The sequence below is a fragment of the Carlito syrichta genome, unplaced genomic scaffold (genome assembly GCF_000164805.1).
Source record: "Carlito syrichta isolate Samal-C Ts95f unplaced genomic scaffold, Tarsius_syrichta-2.0.1 Scaffold308000, whole genome shotgun sequence".
Taxonomy (NCBI): Eukaryota; Metazoa; Chordata; class Mammalia; order Primates; family Tarsiidae; genus Carlito; species Carlito syrichta.
Window position 1 is genome coordinate 95,721 of NW_007252096.1, and position 17,742 is coordinate 113,462.

The window sequence follows — 17,742 nt, forward strand, 5'->3', positions numbered from 1 at the left end:
GTGTGTGTCCCGAGACCTTCTGGCCTCACTGCCTGGATCCAGGCAAATCCAAACTGTGGTGCCTGAGGGCCTGTCCGAACGTGTGTGCCCACAGACGGCGAAGCAGCGTCACTTCCGAGGACACAGCATTGAACCGGGAGCACAGCTGGTGTCCTCGGATGTGCGGTCCTTGTCCTCAGACTCAAGGGCCTTGTCCTCAGACGTAAGGTCAGAGATCTGGGCTCCTCTTTGACACGTCTTCTCGGACAGTCTCGCCCGGTTAGGTGAGAGCTGGGGCTGCAGCCCCAAAGGGCATGGCTGCAGAGGGCGACACAGCCAGGTCGCGAGAGCTCTTACGTGCTGGATGAGCGGGAGCGGACCTGAAAGCAAGGGACACCCCTGGGGCTTTGTAAGCAGGGGATGAAAGAAAGCAGAGGGTGGCACAAACGAGTGGCAGCCGTGTCATCTGAGTGGGGACCCAGTGTCCCCGGAGTGGCGAGAAGTGAGATACTGTTGTGGCATCTACTGTCTGGACATCCACTGCGGAAGGAAAGACCCTGCACCCACCGTTGGAGCCAGAGTGTAGCCACATGGTCACAAAGCCCGAACGTGTCCGCTTGGCATCCCTGCATCCCCTGGGCCCTCTGCCCACCCAGCCGTCTGGCCCTCTTCAAGGACCTTCAGAGGCAGTGACGTGACCCATTCACCACCTGACTTGCTAGAAGAGCGTGTGCCTCTCTGCATCGCAGCGGCTACTTCTCCCGTTTTTTTTAATCCGGGACAGATCTCAGTCTCACCATCAGCAGCCTGCAAGCACAGCTTCTTCTGTTTCCAGGCCCTGACTCCCATTTTGCCTTCATCGCAGCGGCCTGGCAGACGCCCTACCGTGAGGGAGCCTGAGGCGCTTGCTCCCTCCGGCATGCCTTCCACTTCCTGCCTCCATTCCTGTGCCCAGCCCGTCCCCTCTGTCTACAGCGTCCCCTCCCCTGGTGCTGACACACAGTCCACCTGTTCTCAAGTTCCAGCCCAACTGTCATCCAGCCTGTCTCGTACCTTTCAGGCCAAAGGACGTCTCCCTCCTAATCATCGCTGCCCCTCATCCACTCTTGTGCTACCTTCAAACACAGTTGCTTGACCGCTACGACCGATGTGAGATTCTGCTAGCTGCTGGGTATGTCTGTCCCAGCTACACATTTCGGAACTGGGGAAATGACCACAGGTTGGCTTCAGGGGACCCACTGGACCCACTGTGAGATGGACTGAGCTGAGACTCCACCGACTGACTTCCATAATCCCTGCTCTGACTGGGGACCTAAGTGTTATTCTGGGTCTCTTGGAATTGATGCCAGAGCCAGTGTTCCTTAATCCCAGGAAAGTCTGATTATTCCCTTTTTCCCAATGCACAGTCACTCTGGTAACAGGCCACAGGCCCCTTTGGGGAAGGCTGGGAGAAAGACTAACAGTATACATCTCTGGTCAGGATGGAGTCTGGATCTGCAAACTCTATCAAACCTGGGAATGGATTATTTTCGCTATCATAACTTGTCGTTGCCTTTTGTTTATGCACAGAGATCATCATGAGACCTAGCTGTGCTACCGGATGGTTTTACCATAGGTCTAATTGCTACGGATACTTCCGGAAGCTGAGGAGCTGGTCGGATGCCGAGGTAAGACATCTGCTGTGTGCTTGGATGGGCTTCTCTCCAACAAGGGGCCAGCCCGGTCCCAGATCGCATTTGACTCCGGAACGAGGGCCCTTCCTCGGCGTTCTGAGGAGAAGACCCCTGGCTGGTGAAATGAAGAGGGTTGTGGGTTCAACTCATGCAGTGTTGTAAGCATCGAATAAGCGGGCACAACATGCCCAGACCCTCATGGGCTGCGCGCACGTAAGGATGAATAAGAAGCAGCCCTGGCCTTCAACAAATCACTGTCAGTCAAGAGGACAGAGATCTATAAATCAAAAGAGGGTGAGGAGAAGAGGCGCTTACCAGAAGAACAACTGAGTCCCGTCCCAGATCAATCAGAAACAAGAGTGGCCTGTAGACAGGCCTGGAACAGACGCCTCAGAGGCACCAGCAGGAGGTGGCGCAGTCCCAAGAGGGACGGTTCCCTCGCCCTGCGTAGCCCATGGTATATTGACTGCATTTCACTGAATCTTTGTCTAAAGGACAGCCAGATAGATAGTCAAAGTGAGTTGCCTCAGCCGGGTGGGGGATAACAACGGCTGGGCACGGTGGCTCAAGCCCGCAATCCCAGCTACCCTGAGAAGCTGAGGCTGAAGGATCGCCTGAGCCCAGGATTTTGATACCAGCCTAGGCAGCATAGCGAGACCTCACCGCTACCCAAAAAAAGTAGCCAGGCGTGGCGGTGCATGCTGGAGTCCCAGCTACTCCAGGAGGCTGAGGGGAATGGGCACTGCCATCGTTCTGAACTGAGGCCATTTAACGCGAGGGCCTGGCTGGGGGAGCCACACGGGCACTGTGTGGCATGATCTCGGCCCAGACGGCTTCAAAACCCTTGTAGACAGACTCAACGACGGAAAGAGAAAGACAGAAGGCAGGGATGGAGCACCTACCTCGTGACAGCGACCGCAAGCCTCTCCGACCTGGGAAAGCCCACGATTAAGCAAGATGGTGACATTTCAACAGATCGCGCCAATACAGTGTGAGCATAAATGATTTCCCCAAGATTACAGTGAGAGTAGCAAACACAGCAAAGCAGACTCAGCAAAGTCTGAGCTCAGTCCTGAATAATTGACCAGTGAGAGAGAGAGGAAGGGAGGGGGAGGGAGAGAGCATGCTAGGAAAGAAGTTCCCAGTCTCTCCAGGCAGGAAAAGAAAAACGAGCTCAGGAGAGCTGTGGACCTTCCCCTCAGCTCTTAGAAAGGGAAGTAACTCAGCCGGGCTCGGTGGCTCAGCCTGTAATCCCGCGCTTTGGGAGGCTGAGGTGAGTGGATGGCCTGAGCCCACGGGTTCGAGACCCGCCTGGGCAGGTGAGACCTCATCTCTACAATAAATCAAAAAATTAGGGGGCATGGTAGTGTGTGCCTGTAGTTCCAGCTATTTGGAAGACGGAGGCGGAAGGATCGCCGGAGCCCAGCAGGTCGAGGCTGCGGTGGCCGGGAGCAGCCACTGCACTCCAGTCTGGGCGACTGAGTGAGACTCCAACTCAAAAAAAAAAAAAAAAAAAAAAAAGAAAGGGAAGTAACTCGATGAATCTTGAAAAGACATCAGTACTGCCTGTCACAGAGGTGCCAGTGCTAGTTCTGTGAAAACAAAGAGCAAGATATTTGGAGAACAGTGGCATAATATAGACCTGAGTTTGTCACAGCTCGGCCACTCATTAGGTGCTGCTATAGCTCACCTTACCTGTTTCTTGACTATTAAATGGGATAACGGCTGGGCACGGTGGCTCAAACTTGGAATCCCAGCTATTCTGGGAGGCTGAGCCCAGGAGTTCGAGACCAGCCTAGGCAACATAGAGAGATCTCGCCTCTACCAAAAAAAAAAAAATTAGCCAGGTGTGATGGTGTATGCTGGAGTCCCAACTACTCCAGGAGGCTGAGGTGGAAGGATCACCTGAGCCCAGAAGGTCAAGGCTGCGGTGAGCCATAGTCATGACATTGCACTCCAGCCTGGGCGACGGGGTAAGATCTTGACCCCCACACACACCAAAAAAATAAAAGAGAGAGAGATGATGCTTTTTACCTCATTGGGTTGTCGGGTGGATGCATTGAAACAACTTGCACAAAGCCTATGGTAGAGGGTAGATGCTCAGTTCACTCAAAGCAAGACCCTTCCACAGGATTGACGTGGAACCTTAGCAGACTTAACAGCCCCAGGACCAGGGTGCAGTGACAGGACAGGAAGGCCAAAGCAGGCCTGAATGGGGCCGCCTCGGGCTGACCGGTTCCTTGTCAACATTGCTGGCCACCCTTGGCTCTTGGGACTCCCTCTGCTGGAGGGAGCGGTGAGACGCACATATACATCCCATCTCGTGCTTGAGAGGCAGAAGTCTGAGCCCTACTTACAGCTCCGTTACTGCCGGCTATGAGAACCGGGAAGAAAGACATCACCTAAATACTCCAAGCCGGTTCCCCTTCTATCCCAGGAATCTTTTGTAGCTGGTACACAGTGGGCACTCAGTAAATGCTGACTGGTAATCTAGTTTGCAAGCTGCACAAACCTGAGAATAAGATAGAATTGCAGCTATAGAAGTATGTTGGTGTTATAAAGAGATATGCAAGTGTGAGGACTAAAATACGATTAAATAGTTACCACATCTAATCTTGGGCAAAATAGTAAAAGCAAGAATGAGAACATTAAAAGCCTAAGCAACCACAGCCCAAACTATGTTTTTATTAAATCAATTCAATTTCTTAGATCCTGGAACACAACCCCAGAGGAATGTTAAAAAAATACACACACATATTTTTGCCTTGTTTAACTGAACAATGGATTTCTGGTTATAGAACAAGAATTAATCGTGTCACATGTTCCATACAATCCTTAAAACAATGGGACATTATCATATATTAATCCATAAAAAGTCAGATTGCATGCCCTTGGATGTGAAAGAATTTATGTAGAGGAAGAAGGAAAAAATTTTGCTCAGTATAAAGACATACAGGAATACAAACAGATTAGAGATTAGAGTTGAAAGCTTTCAAAGTTGCAACAGAGCAAAGAGTTACATAGTAGCCTCTAGAAGCCCGCGAATCCAGCCAGACTCACTGGTGTGGTCACTGTTGAAGAAAGGCAGATGAATAGGCACATTGATCTTCAGCCAGCGGGGATTCCAGACCAGCAAGTGGGAGTCCCCGCTCCTCTGGAGGACATCTCCAGATGTTTAGGCAAGTCATCCTGTATTCATTCGGTAGCTGTCGCAAATAAGTTACCGACCACTGTTTTCAGCTTACAATGTGTTCTTCGTGTGTGCTATAGGGTGATAATAATTTAAAGTTAAGAAGGCAGAGGCTGGGCTCGAAAGACCTGGGCTCTCTCCCCGTGCTGGGCAGCCCTTTCCTGATGCCCTTCTCCCCATCTGCAAACCAAAGGCAGCTCCTCCTTCCGAAGACAGTCAGGATTAGATGAGACGGCACATGGGAGGCGCCCGGTCCATGGGCAGGGTCCCATGAAGAGCACCACCGTGGGATCTGTTCTGTGATGCACATTGTGCTCACATTCTAACACCTCCAAAATCAGGTGTGTGCTACAAACAGCAGCGTGCTGTAGGTTTGGTGGCAGTGATATTTTTTTCTTTCTTGATAAGACCTAAAATCATGGCACATTTCACAGCCAGTGGTTTCTGAGATTAGTTGGAATGCAGAATTATAATTCATTTAGTCCTCATGACAACTCCCAGGTAGCTGTCGCTGCTTTCCAGATGAGGAAGCCGGGCCTCAGAGAAGTGACCTGACTTGTCAAGGTCACGTACACTACTGAGAGGCAAGGCAGGGCCCCAGGCGCTTCTGAGGCCAAATCTCTTGGGCTGCCTCTTCCTCTGCAACCTGACACTGTGGCCATTGTGTTTTCTCCCAGGATGGCAGGAAGTCTTCAGTGGGTCACAACTTCTGGAGGGTTGGGGCTGTGTGCCTCCGTTCTGCTTGGTACACTAAGGTTCTGAGGAGAGAGCTGTTCTTTAGACCTCTGCGTCATTAATGGGACCTCTCCTTGCATGTAGCTCAAGTGTCAGTCTTATGGAAACGGAGCTCACTTGGTGTCTGTCCTGAATACAAAGGAAGCCAGCACCATAGCAGAGTACATAAGTGGCTATCAGAGAAACCAGCCCATATGCATTGGCCTGCATGACCCACAGAAGGTAACTTCAGGCTTGGCCCACAAATGCCGGCTTGGGAAAGCCTGGTTGACAGCCCCTTTCTGGCAAATGGCCTCCTAGCCTCTTAACTAGGGCACAGGCGGTAGGTCCTCTTCAGCCATGCGCCTCCATGGATAAAGACTAAGCCCTCGAGGTCAGGGACCCGGTTCCTATTAAGGAGGATATCTTTTAAACGGCACCATTTTATAGACCCTCTATCTAATTGAGGTCCGCCTGAATCGTAGAACACAAAACTACCAGCTTTCCAGAGCCTTCAAAAAAAAAGTACGCGTAAGTGTATTGTGTGGGTGGCACACACAGATCTGTCATGAGACTCAGATTAATTAGATCCCCATTGGTTCTTGAGTTAAAGTTGAAAACTTCCAGCTAAACTTGTTCTCAGATGCTTTTGTGTTGTTTATGTTATCTTTAATTTTTTTCCCACTGGACTCTTGCTGTTCTTTCTGTGAATACCTCATTATAAGGAACGTCTGGTTGCTGAGGCCTAGACGGGGATCTGCAGTTAATAGATTCTACAGTTGACACAAACAAACATAGTGAACATAAGGAGAGAACTCCCATACATTCTGTTTCTTGATAAAACTGCTGATGATACCACACTTCATAGACTCACTTTCACGAATGTGTGTATTTGTCTATAAAATCTTCATGGTTTTTTCTTCTTGAACATCATGTTATGGAAAAACTAATAGTCCCTTGCCATAGTTGTTGCAAATATTTTGTACAATCACTTAGCTTCTAATGGTGTTTATTTAACCATCAGAAATTTTTTATTTTTATGTATCCACATTGCTACCAATCAGACAGAACTCTGTCAGTCAGAGGTAGACTAAATATTTACATTTATATCTAGTTTAATTTTTTACAATCATGACTAAGGAAAATAAGAGGCAAATTGTATTCTAGAAATTGTACGATGTCTCCAGTAGTTAAAGAAATTAAAACAAGAATATAATTTGGTGTCAGGTTATCAGATTTTGCTTTGTCTTGATGAATAACATTTTTAAGGAAATGGAGAAACTGTTTTTGTGCCCAATCGGTAAGTAGGTAAATTCTCACAATGGAATTGGTTTGGGGAAAGCACTTTAGTAAATCAGATTAATAAACTCAAAATATTTATACCCTTTGACCCACTAATTCTACTTCTGGGATTCTATCATAAGGAAATAATTTTAAGTACAGAAGCAGCTTTATAAACAAAGTTGGTCATAGCAATAGTCTTTATAATAATTGTAAATTGGGACCAGGTGCAGTGGCTGAAGCCTGTAATCCCAGCACTTTGAGAGGCTGAGGTGAGAAAATTGCCTAAACCCACAGGTTTGAGACCAGCCCTGGCAACTTGGCGAGACCTCAACTCTACAATAAATTAAAAAATTAGCTGGGTGTGGTGGTGCATGCCTGTGGTTCCAGCTACTTGGAAGGCTGAGGCGGAAGGATCACCTGAGCCCAACAGGTCAGGGCTGCAGTGGCCGTGAGTGTGCCACTGCACTCCAGCCTGGGCGACAGAGTGAGACTCTGACTCAAAAATATGATAAGAATAATAATTGTAAATTGGAAACCACAAGTCTGTCAGTCAATAGAAGACTGTTAAGGCAAATTATGGTACACCCTTGCCATTAAAAAGCACTTAGAAAACAAGACACAAAATGGAATATATATTTTTAAGATCACTTTTTTTAGTATGTAAAGATGTAGTAACACATAAAAATGTTCATGCCAGGAAAAAACAGGCTAAAATATTAGTAATGTTTTTCTCTTGGTGGGTGAAGGAATGACTTTTCTATTTTTCCTTCTTTATGTCTTTTTGTACTTTCCCAATTCTTACAATAAAAACTTTGTTTTCAAGTGGCCTGAGGGAAACACCTTGGCTGTGAGCAGGTGGACAGATGACCTGTACATTTCTTCCATGTCCTGTCATTGCAGAGGCGTCACTGGCAGTGGATCGATGGGGCCACATTTCTGTACAGAGCCTGGTCTGGAAGGTCCACGGGTGGAAACAAGCACTGTGCTGAGATGAGCTCCAGTAAAAGTAAGTTCTAGTGTGCCACCCCTCACGGCTTCCAACTCACAGCAACCTCTCTTCACTCAGGAAGAGCATTCATGGATGTGGGGGTCCTCCCAGCCCTTCCCAGTACACACCAGCAACTCTTTCCTCCTGCAGGACAATGGCCTTACCACACAATGGCCTGGCAACCTTCGGTCCTTTGTGGTCACTTTACTGTCTTTGCCATATCAATGCACCTGGCATGTGGTTATTTACTCAATCTTTTCTTTAAATCTACTCATTGTCTTTTCTTAAATACACTTATTTTTAAAATCATATCATATATATGAGGTGGGCATCAGTCACATTTTGGGAATCCCAGACCGCAGGGAGTAAATACGTGTGGTGAAATCAGATGAATTCCTTCTGATTTCTTTAAAAGTCAGGTTCCCAAGCTGGGTGCGATGGCTCATGCCTGTAATCCCAGGACTTTGGAAGGCGGAGGCAAGAGGATCGCCTGAGCCCATGGGTTCAAGACCAGCTTGGGCAACATGGCAAGACCTCGTCTCTACAACACATCAAAAAATTAACCGGGCATGGTGGCACATGCTTGTAGTTTCAGCTACTTGGAAGGCTGAGGCAGAAGGATCGTCTGAGCCCAGCAGGTCGAGGCTGCAGTGACTGTGAGCGTGCCACTGCACTCCAGTCTGGACGACAGAATGAAACACCGACTCAAAAAAAAAAACCAGTCAGGTTCCTGGCCAGGCGTGGTAGCTCAAGCCTATAATCCCAGCACTTTGGAAGACTGGGGTGGGAGGTGTTGGAGACCAGCCCGAGCAACATAGTGAGACCTTGTCTCTACAAAAATATCAAAAAACTAACCGGTCACAGCGGCACACACCTATAGTCCCACCTGCACAGGAGGCTGAGGCAGAAGGATCGCCTGAGCCCAGGAAGTTGAGGCTGTGGTGAGCTGTGATCATGCCACTGTACTCCAGCCTGGGCAGCAGAGTGAGATCCTGACTCAAAAAAATATCAGATTGCCCCCATGAACCCTGGAAACCCAGTCTTTGCCTGGATTCCTCCCTCTTGTCTGTTTCCCTGAGTCCTGTCCCCAGAACGTGGTGGCCAGAAACCCATGTGCCGGCTGCACACAGTCCTTTCCCTGGCCTGCTTTTCCTTCTTTGCTCTTAATGCTAATGAGTTCAGGTTTTCAACCTTGGTGCTGATGACATTTTGACCTGAATGATTCTTTGTTGTGGGGACTGTCTTGTACATTATAGGAGGCTTAGCAGCATTCCTGGTCTATTCAGTAGATGCCAGTACCACCACCCCTCCAAGGCTGTGACAGCCAAAAATATCTCCAGACAATACCAAATATCCCCTAATGGGGGCAAATTCACCCCCTGTTGAGACCCACAGCTAATGAGTGACATGGAAGGTTTCAGCCGAACACAGAATTCAGCAAGAACACAGAATATCTAAGATGAAAAGGATTCTTGATGCCAAAGGTCGTATATTTGAGAACATCCCAGTGGGTCTAGTAGGCCTTAAAGGGGTACCTGGACCTTCCTGCTAGCCCAGAAGTGGTTCCTGTAGGGGCCTGGCCTGAGGACTCAGGTACCGGGCTAGGGTAAAGAGGGACCCAGCTTGAACAAACTACTGCTGCTGTTCAAGGTAGAAGTCAGCTCAGATGGAAGGAACACAACTAAGACCACTAGATAGAAGCTACAAAAATGTGGATTTTTATCTAAATCCAGGAAGAAATTTTGAACAGTTAGCACTGTTTAAACACATAATAGGCTATCCTTATTATGAGCGAGAAACCCACCACTAGAGGTAACCAAGCAAAAGGTGAGCATTGTTGTCTTTATCCTAGCTGAAGCATTAGAAGTGTTAGAAGATAGCTGGGCATTGTGGCACGTGCCTGTAGTTCCAACTCCTTGGGAGGCTGAGGTGAGTGGATGGCCTGAGCCCGCGGGTTCGAGACCCGCCTGGGCAACTTGGCGAGCCCTCATCTCTACAATAAATCAAAAAATCAGCCGGGCGTGGTAGCGCATGCCTGTAATTCCGGTTATTCGGAAGGCTGAGGCAGAAGGATGGCCGGAGCCCAGCGGGTCGAGGCTGCAGTGACCGGGAGCGGCCACTGCACTCCAGTCTGGGCGACAGAGTGAGACTCCAACTCAAAAAAAAAAAAAAAAAAAGGAAGGCTGAGGCAGAAGGATCACCTGAGACCAGTAAAATCCAGAGAAGTATCTTTTTCCACTCTCCTCCCCCTCCTAGGAAGTCGAGGCTGCAGTGGCCATGAGCATGCCACTGCACTCCAGCCTGGGTGACAGAGTGAGACTTCAACTCAAAGAAACAAAAAGATAAAAGTGTTAGAAGAGAGACTCGATGGCACAAAAGAATCAAAAGAAGGATATAGTTAAAAATACAAATACTGGCCAGGTGGCACGGTGGTTCACACCTGTCATCCTAGCACTTTGGGAGGCCAAGGCAGGAGGATCGCTTGAGGCCAGGAGCCTGAGACCAGGAATTCTCTTTTCATAGCTCCCACATGAGAATCTCAGGGCTGGATGCAAGACCAGCTTTTGGGAGGCAGTAGACCAAATGTCTCCCACTGTCCCTCCCGTCCCCAGGAATCTGAGATTCTCATTAGACAAAGTTCTCAAACAAAAATCAGTCCTTTCCCTGTTAGTCGTGATCCCATCAACAAGGGTCAGCAGTGAGGTTGCCTGTGTTATACCACTGTTCTCTTAAGCACACCACCTCTTTGCATTTTCTTTTTTATCACTCTTAGCCCAGCTCGTGGCTGTCAGAATACAGGTTCTCAGAACAGAAGAGCGCAAGGAATGAAGCGAGGGTTAAAGAAAAACTGGTGGCAGGCAGAATTTAAAAGCATGTCCTCTCTGCCCATCAATGCCATTTTTTGTTTGTAAAAGGGATTTTGCCCCAGAATCAGTTTCTATTTTTAAATTCAAAAGGTATCATATTAATGTTACAACACACAGCCACACACACATTCTCTTTCTCTCTCGGTGACAGGACTTGTTCCTCTTTTGTGTCTACTTAGAAAAGAACTGCAGGAAGTTTTATTCGGCATGTCCTTCTGTGGTCCTTTCTGACTTTCCCTTTTTTTTTTTTTGAGTTGGAGTCTCCCTCTGTTGCCCAGACTGGAGTGCAGTGGCCGGGAGCGGCCTTGACCTGCTGGGCTCGACCTGCTGGGCAGGCCTCGACCTGCTGGGCTCCGGCCATCCTTCCGCCTCAGCCTTCCGAATAGCTGGAATTACAGGCATGCACTACCACACCCAGCTAATTTTTTTATTTATTGTAGAGATGAGGTCTCGCCAAGTTGCCCAGGCGGGTCTCGAACTCGCGGGCTCAGGCAATCCACTCACCTCAGCCTCCCAAGGTGACTTTCCCTTTTATATCACAATGTACCTATTCTGTGATTCTCTGGAAAATTGCAGCTCACAGCGTTTCCTGACTCATCTATGGGTTCACTTTGAAACAGTTAATAATGATAACAAGGGTTGTGTTATCGTTTGAAAATAAATTTTGTGGCCGGGCTCGGTGGCTCAGCCTGTAATCCCACGCTTTGGGAGACCGAGGTGAATGAATTGCCTGAACCCATGGGTTCGAGACCTCACCTCTACAATAAATTAAAAAATTAGCCGGGCATGGTAGCGCACTCCTGTAGTTCCAGCTACTTGGAAGGCTGAGGTGGAAGGATCGTCTGATCCCGGCTGGTCGAGGCTGCGGTGGCCGGGAGCGGCCACTGCACTCCAGTATGGGTGACAGAGTGAGACTCCAACTCAAAAAAAAAGAAAAGAAAAGAAAAGAAATTTCATATTCAGTATAGTTTGTGGTCAGGAGCACGAGGTTCTGCGTTCTGGATGCCCCAGGTAGAATTCCAGGTTTTCCACTTAACCGGGCTGTGTGATCCTGTGCAGATTTCTTACTTCTCTGTGCCTCAAATACCTCTCTATGAAAAGAGGGAAATAATAGTACTAATTATTTACTCCACGTGACGTGCGTATCACTATGCAGGCGAGGCCCGTGGACCCCACATCCTGGAGAAGAGAGGCATGGTCTCTCACACGCCCTTCCCGGACTTAGCCTTCTGGTGTTGAGGAGGGGGGAGAGTGAAAACAGACCCTTCTCTGGATCAGGGTGTGTGGGTGAGCTTGCTGTGCTGTCCTTGGTTGTATGAAGCGGCTCTCCTTGATGACCCATATGCTCAATGGTGGCAACCTCCAAGGGACCCCCAACGAGACACTCCTCCTCAGGCAGGGTCCTAACCAGTGGTGCTCCCAGACCAGACTCACGCAGCACTTGGAGCAGATTCCTGGCCCGTGGCTTTGTGTCACGTTGCCTTTGCCCCACTCTGTGAAAGTGCTCAGCAAACTTACAGTCCTCTTTCATGGACACTCTGTGCCCCTCGTGCTGGCATGGGCAGGACCCACCCTCTAGGCTTCCTGAGAACTAGGAGTGGGAGGGGGCGCACCTCACCCCGTCCTCTCCCCAGAACTCGCAGCCACCCAGCACCCGCTGATCAGCAGGTCAGGGCCCAAGCAGACACCTGACCAGGGAATGACTCCTCACTTGCTGCAGTTGTCAGGATGACCCGTGATACCAAGGAGTCTGGTCTCTGGGAGGGAAATAGTTGAACCTCCCTTCAGAAATACTCCAGTCTTGTCTGGGCATGGTGGTACACACCTGCAATCCCAGCACTTTGGGAGGCCGAGGCGGGAGGATTGCTTGAGTCAAGGAGTTTGAGACCAGCTTAGGCAACATAGCAAGACCTCATCTCTACCAAAAAAGAATGTAGCCAGGCGTGGTGGTGCATGCCTGGAGTCCCAGCTACTCGGAAGGCTGAAGTGGAAGGATCGCCTGAGCCCCGGAGGTTGAGGCTGGGGTGAGCTGTGATCCTGACACTGCATTCCAGCCTGGGCAACAGAGTGAGACTCCGATGTTTAAAAAAAACGTGTCCAGTCCTTCAAAAGCCCACCTCTTCCTTGTTCTCGGTCCTTTTTGTAAGTGGATGGCCTGCTGGGACATGACTGGCTTCTGCAGCTTTCTGTTCTTTGAACTTTGAACAGGAGCTTCCTGGGGCCTCAGCGTTCTCACTGTATCATGTGTCCAGCACTAAAGAGCCCCTTGTTTTCAGCTGATTCATGTCAAGCCTGGCCTTTTCTCGAAAACAGTGCTGGAGTGGAGCTTCTGCCGTAGTGTGTGACGTTTCAATTGTTTTTCTTTCTGTGAGCAAAGTTAGCGTCTGCATTTGGATTGATGCTCCAGGGAAACAAAGGTAACGGGATGTATAGAAAGGGTCTTTACTTGGGGGAATTGGCTCATGCAGTTGTGGGAACTGGCAGGTCTGAAATCTGCAGAGCTGGAAATTCCTGCCAGAGTCGAGTTGCAGGCTTGAGTCCCAAGGCAGCCTGGAGGCAGACTCGTTTCCTCTTTGGGAGCCCTCAGTCTTTTAAGGCCTTCAACCGACTGGGCGAGTCCCACCCCGCGATGAAAGGCAGCATGCTTTACCCAACGTCCACTGACATGAACGGCAATCGCGTCTCCAAAAGGCCTTCGCAGCGAGCAGACGGGCACCGTCGCCCAGCCAGGTTAATTCATAAGGCCTACCATCACACCACCTTATCTGTGGCTCAGAGCAAAGCACCCAGTAACTCTGGGAAGCTCAGTACAACACCGGAGGGATTTAAGTGTCTGTCCTTGTCTTACAGACTTTTTAGCTTGGAGCAACAACGAGTGCAACAAGCGCCAACATTTCCTGTGCAAGTACTGACCGTAGAGCAAGAATCAAGATCCTGCCGCCCTTGCACAATCCCTTTCCGCTTCCTTCTCTGCCAAGATGGCAAAATCTGACCATTGTCTCAGAGAGCAAACCTGGCAACCCGGAGGGATGAGGCCCCGATCGCACTGACTCCTTCAGCTGAGAGACAGAGACTGCAGCACTGGAACAGCAGCAGCTTCTAACTCTCAATGTTCACCCTACAGTCCTTTCCCATAGTACTCTCTCCCCTCCGTCCCTCTCGCCGTCTTTCTTGAGCAGCCTAGGAGAAAGCATCTCCAACCAACGAAACCACTGCGTCTTTGGCCATGCGGGGTAAGGGTTTGAAGACAGGAGGAAGGAGGAAGAAACTCCAGGCCAGCCTCCAGCCCCGTCCGTGTCTGCAGCCCTCCGTCCTCTCTCCAGTGCCCACGGCTTCTCCCTCAGCCACCTGCTCATTTTGTCTTTGGTCAGGGAAACATTGACCAGCACAGACCCTCCTGGGCTCATGTGGACCAAACATGCTTCTAATAAACAGCTGTAGACACAGGCAGTTTCTGCGTTCCAATTCAGTAGTGGTGAAAGCAGAGAGGCGAGCTGCTACTCAGAAATACACCCAAGCTCCCTCGCCTCCTTCCCCGGGTCTCTGCCCCGCCCTCCCCAGCAGTAGCGCTGGTTGGAGTAGAGGAGTGACGTGCCTGCCCAACTCTGAGCAGGGTTGAGGGAGCGGGTTTTGTTTAACTGTGAGCACTGCTTGGCTTATGAGGGAAGATGGCAGCTGCCGCGGGTGCAGTGGAGTTGACCTGGCCCCTGGCTGCACATCTGCCATCCCCTTGCTTCCCCGCCACTAGCCATCTGTGTGACCTTGCACAGTTCTCTTTGTCCTGTGAGGTTTGGGATTCCTTATGGGGTGGTTGCTCCAATCATGAGGATAACTTTGCCCTCAAACAGATGTGTGACCCCTTGGCTCGCAAATCTGCAGGGCAGTGTGAGAAGAAACAATACAGACTAGACGATGACAGTTGTGGCAGTGTTATGACCACATTCACATTCCAGAGCGGGAAATACTGCCAGAAAGAAGAGGCCATGTGGAGCGGCCATGCACTTCAGGCCGTGCAGATGGCTCCTTGCTTCCTCCGTGTTGTGCTGCCCACTGGCCAACACACAAAGCCGTATCCCTAGTCTGAGAACCTCATACCCCAACCTTGACCTTAGCAGGCCAAGACCAGCTGTCGAGTGCTGGCGGAAAGAAGACACAACGAAGAAAGGGAAAACGGAAGAGATGGCGCCTTGGCCCTGACCACTTCTCCCACTTGGCTCTCCTTTCTTTTCTTCTTCTTTCCTTCTGTTACACCCTTACCACTCTTTTGGTGGTCAGAGGGGAAAATATCAGAAACAACGTATCACTCCTCTCAAGCATTAAAAAGGACTGTCGGCCCGAAAGATCCATCTCTTCATTTCAGACAAGATGACAGGCAGATGGAAGACAGTCCTTCTTTGGAATCACTTCCTTAGCGTCAGCAAAATAGTGACCACCAATCCCAGTAGGGTTGTGGACAAGTCTCTGTGAAGGACGCAAACAAAAGCCTCAGATTCCATGGTAAAGATAAAGGATAAATTGGGAACACCAGACCAACAGGAGCCATGTAGAACCACGTTGAAATAAGTGCCCAATTCTGCAGCATCACCTGTGGGAACCAAAGAAACAAGGATGAAATATCCCAAAAAGGTGGAGAGTCCCAGTTTTTTCTGACTATGGCACATATGAGAGAGAAGAGAGATAAGCTTTCACCCCTCTTATTAGAAAGGCGGGACTAGACCGTGGTTAACTCTAGAACTGTGAGATTCTTTTTCATTTGTGCTTTTAAAATTGTAGTAATCTTTAATAATTCACTAAGTAGGCATACCACCCAACAAATCTTTATCGAGTACATGGTATGTGCCAAGAACTCATTTTAGGAACTGGGAATCCGTCAGTGACCAAAACAGATCAAAGCCCTTGCCATCATAGGGCCTACGTTTCAGATGGAGGTAGACAGACCATAAACGGAATAAGTATAGAATGTCATCTGAGACCATGACAAGTGCCCTGGTGAAAACATAAAACCAGAAAGGGGCATAGGAAACATAAGGTCGAGTATGTGTGGAATAGTTTGGGTGCTTTTAATTTAATTTTATTTTGTTTTGATCACAACTGACAGCCAGACCATCTCAAACAAAAAAGGAGATTCATTGGCCTATGTTGCTTCACGAACTGTAAGGAGATTTGAGATACAGGTATCACTTGACCAACTCAGCAAAGTTATGGGTAGAGTTTTCTCTCTTCATTTATTTGGCCATTTTTGCTGGGGATTAGCTTCACTATCAGCCCCCATCTAGTCACAAGATGGCTGTGGCAGCTCAGAGCAGAAGTCCACAGCCCTCAAGCAAGAGCCTCCAAATTAATCCTCATTGACCAAGAATGGCCTGGCATGGCTTCTGTAGTCATTCTCCAACCACTGTGGCCAGGAGGGTGGAGGATTAACTTAACAAAGTTATGTTACATATAACTCCTCTAGAGTCTGAGGGTTTACTCAGCTTCACCTGAACAACAGGACCACTGCTAGCCCATATGGTGCCTTGTAGAAACTGATTTGAAAAAAAAAAAAAGATGCCCCTTTTTTCATGGGAAAGCACAGCCCCATGGGCTCACAGGACCAAAGTAGAGTGGATTTTAGCCCCTACGTGCCACCTTATCTGTGTACTCTTGTGCAGTACACAGACTACACAGTCCTGTTTGGTGGCCTTACTGACATGCATGGGTTGACAGTGGGGACAGGGTGGTTCTCACCCAAGGGCCAAGGGCCATACTTTGGGAAATTCTATCCTAAGGCCTTACTGCAAGACTTTAGAGTAAGTAGTCTGAAATGAAACTGGAGAAGCACAAAATGTCAGAAAGTGAAAATTCGGGTATTGTTTTCTGGGACGTGTCCATTTATGTAAAACTCCTGCCATGGTCTGTGGTGGCTTATTGTACTGGGAAGAGCAAAGTGTTAGGAGTTAAACCTTTCTAAGTCTGTTTGATCTGCCTCAAACTAGCTGTGTAACATTGTGCTTAGAGCATCTGTGTCTCTGTTTCCTTTTCTCATGGATTTAAGGATTAAATTAGTTAAGACATGTGAAGAGTTTGGAATGGGGCCTGGCATAAGTGATTAACAAATGTTTTGCCACCATTTTAAATCTTTGTGATCCTGAACATATGTCTCTCTTCTAAACCACAGTTTACTTATCTATAAAGTGAGGGCTTTGCTGGGCATGGTGGCTCAAACCTGAATCCCAACACTTTGGGAAGCGGAGGCAAAAGGATTGGCTGAGCTCAGGGGTTTGAGACCAGCCTGAGCAACACGGCGAGACCTCGTCTCTACAATAAATCAAAAAATTAGCTGGGTGTGGTGGCACATGCCTGTGGATCCAGCTACTTGGAAGGCTGAGTAGGAAGGATTGCCCGAGACCAGCAGGTCAAGGTTGCGGAGGTTGTGAGCGTGTCACTGCCCTCCAGCCTGGCCGACAGAGACTCCAACTCAGTCAGTCATCAGTCAATAACATGAGGACCTTAAACCGTGCTTCCAGGGTCTGGTTGGATGTGAATAAATGAGATGGTCTGGTGTGGGACAATTAAAACTGGGAAACCAGCATACAAATTAATGTCTTTTAACTATGGGTGAGCCAAACATAGCAGGTCTGTTGACCTTTGCCCACAGGAGCCAGTTAACAACTCCGGAATGAGCAACAACCCCTTCCAGCTTCAACATTCTCTTGTTCTGTTTGTATCTGGATTATACAGTTCCCTAAGTCAGGAGTCAGTCTCTAAAGTCCCGGGGAACTTTTTTCAAAAGTAACAGGGACGTAAAATAAAAGAAAATGCACAATAATGATGTCTCAGGTATGCGTCCTGCTTGAGGACAGTCATTCCAGGCTCTGCTGCAATCAAGAGACAGACAGTGTAGACATATAAATAGGTCATGAAGGAGAAGTTTATGACCAACCCTGCCCTGCAGTCCAAGGGCCCCAGAAAGGCAGCCGGAAAAGAAGCTTATGGACAAAGTGGGACAAAAAACAATCTGCCTGGATTGGGGAGAATAATCTTGAATTTAAACCTTTTTAAGGTTCT

The 17,742-nt window shown here is 48.8% G+C and overlaps 1 protein-coding gene across 1 annotated transcript in view; it reads left to right on the top strand.

Annotated features, from left to right (window-relative positions):
- REG4 (regenerating family member 4) overlaps nucleotides 1-13,692 on the top strand; it is an 18,708-nt gene extending 5,016 nt beyond the window's left edge. The window contains exons 3-6 of the mRNA XM_008064755.1: nucleotides 1,549-1,646; nucleotides 5,662-5,799; nucleotides 7,741-7,846; nucleotides 13,546-13,692. Coding sequence (XP_008062946.1) covers nucleotides 1,549-1,646; nucleotides 5,662-5,799; nucleotides 7,741-7,846; nucleotides 13,546-13,607 — 404 coding nt within the window. The 3' untranslated portion in view covers nucleotides 13,608-13,692. The remainder of the gene's footprint in view (nucleotides 1-1,548; nucleotides 1,647-5,661; nucleotides 5,800-7,740; nucleotides 7,847-13,545) is intronic.
- Nucleotides 13,693-17,742: the final 4,050 nt, after the last annotated feature.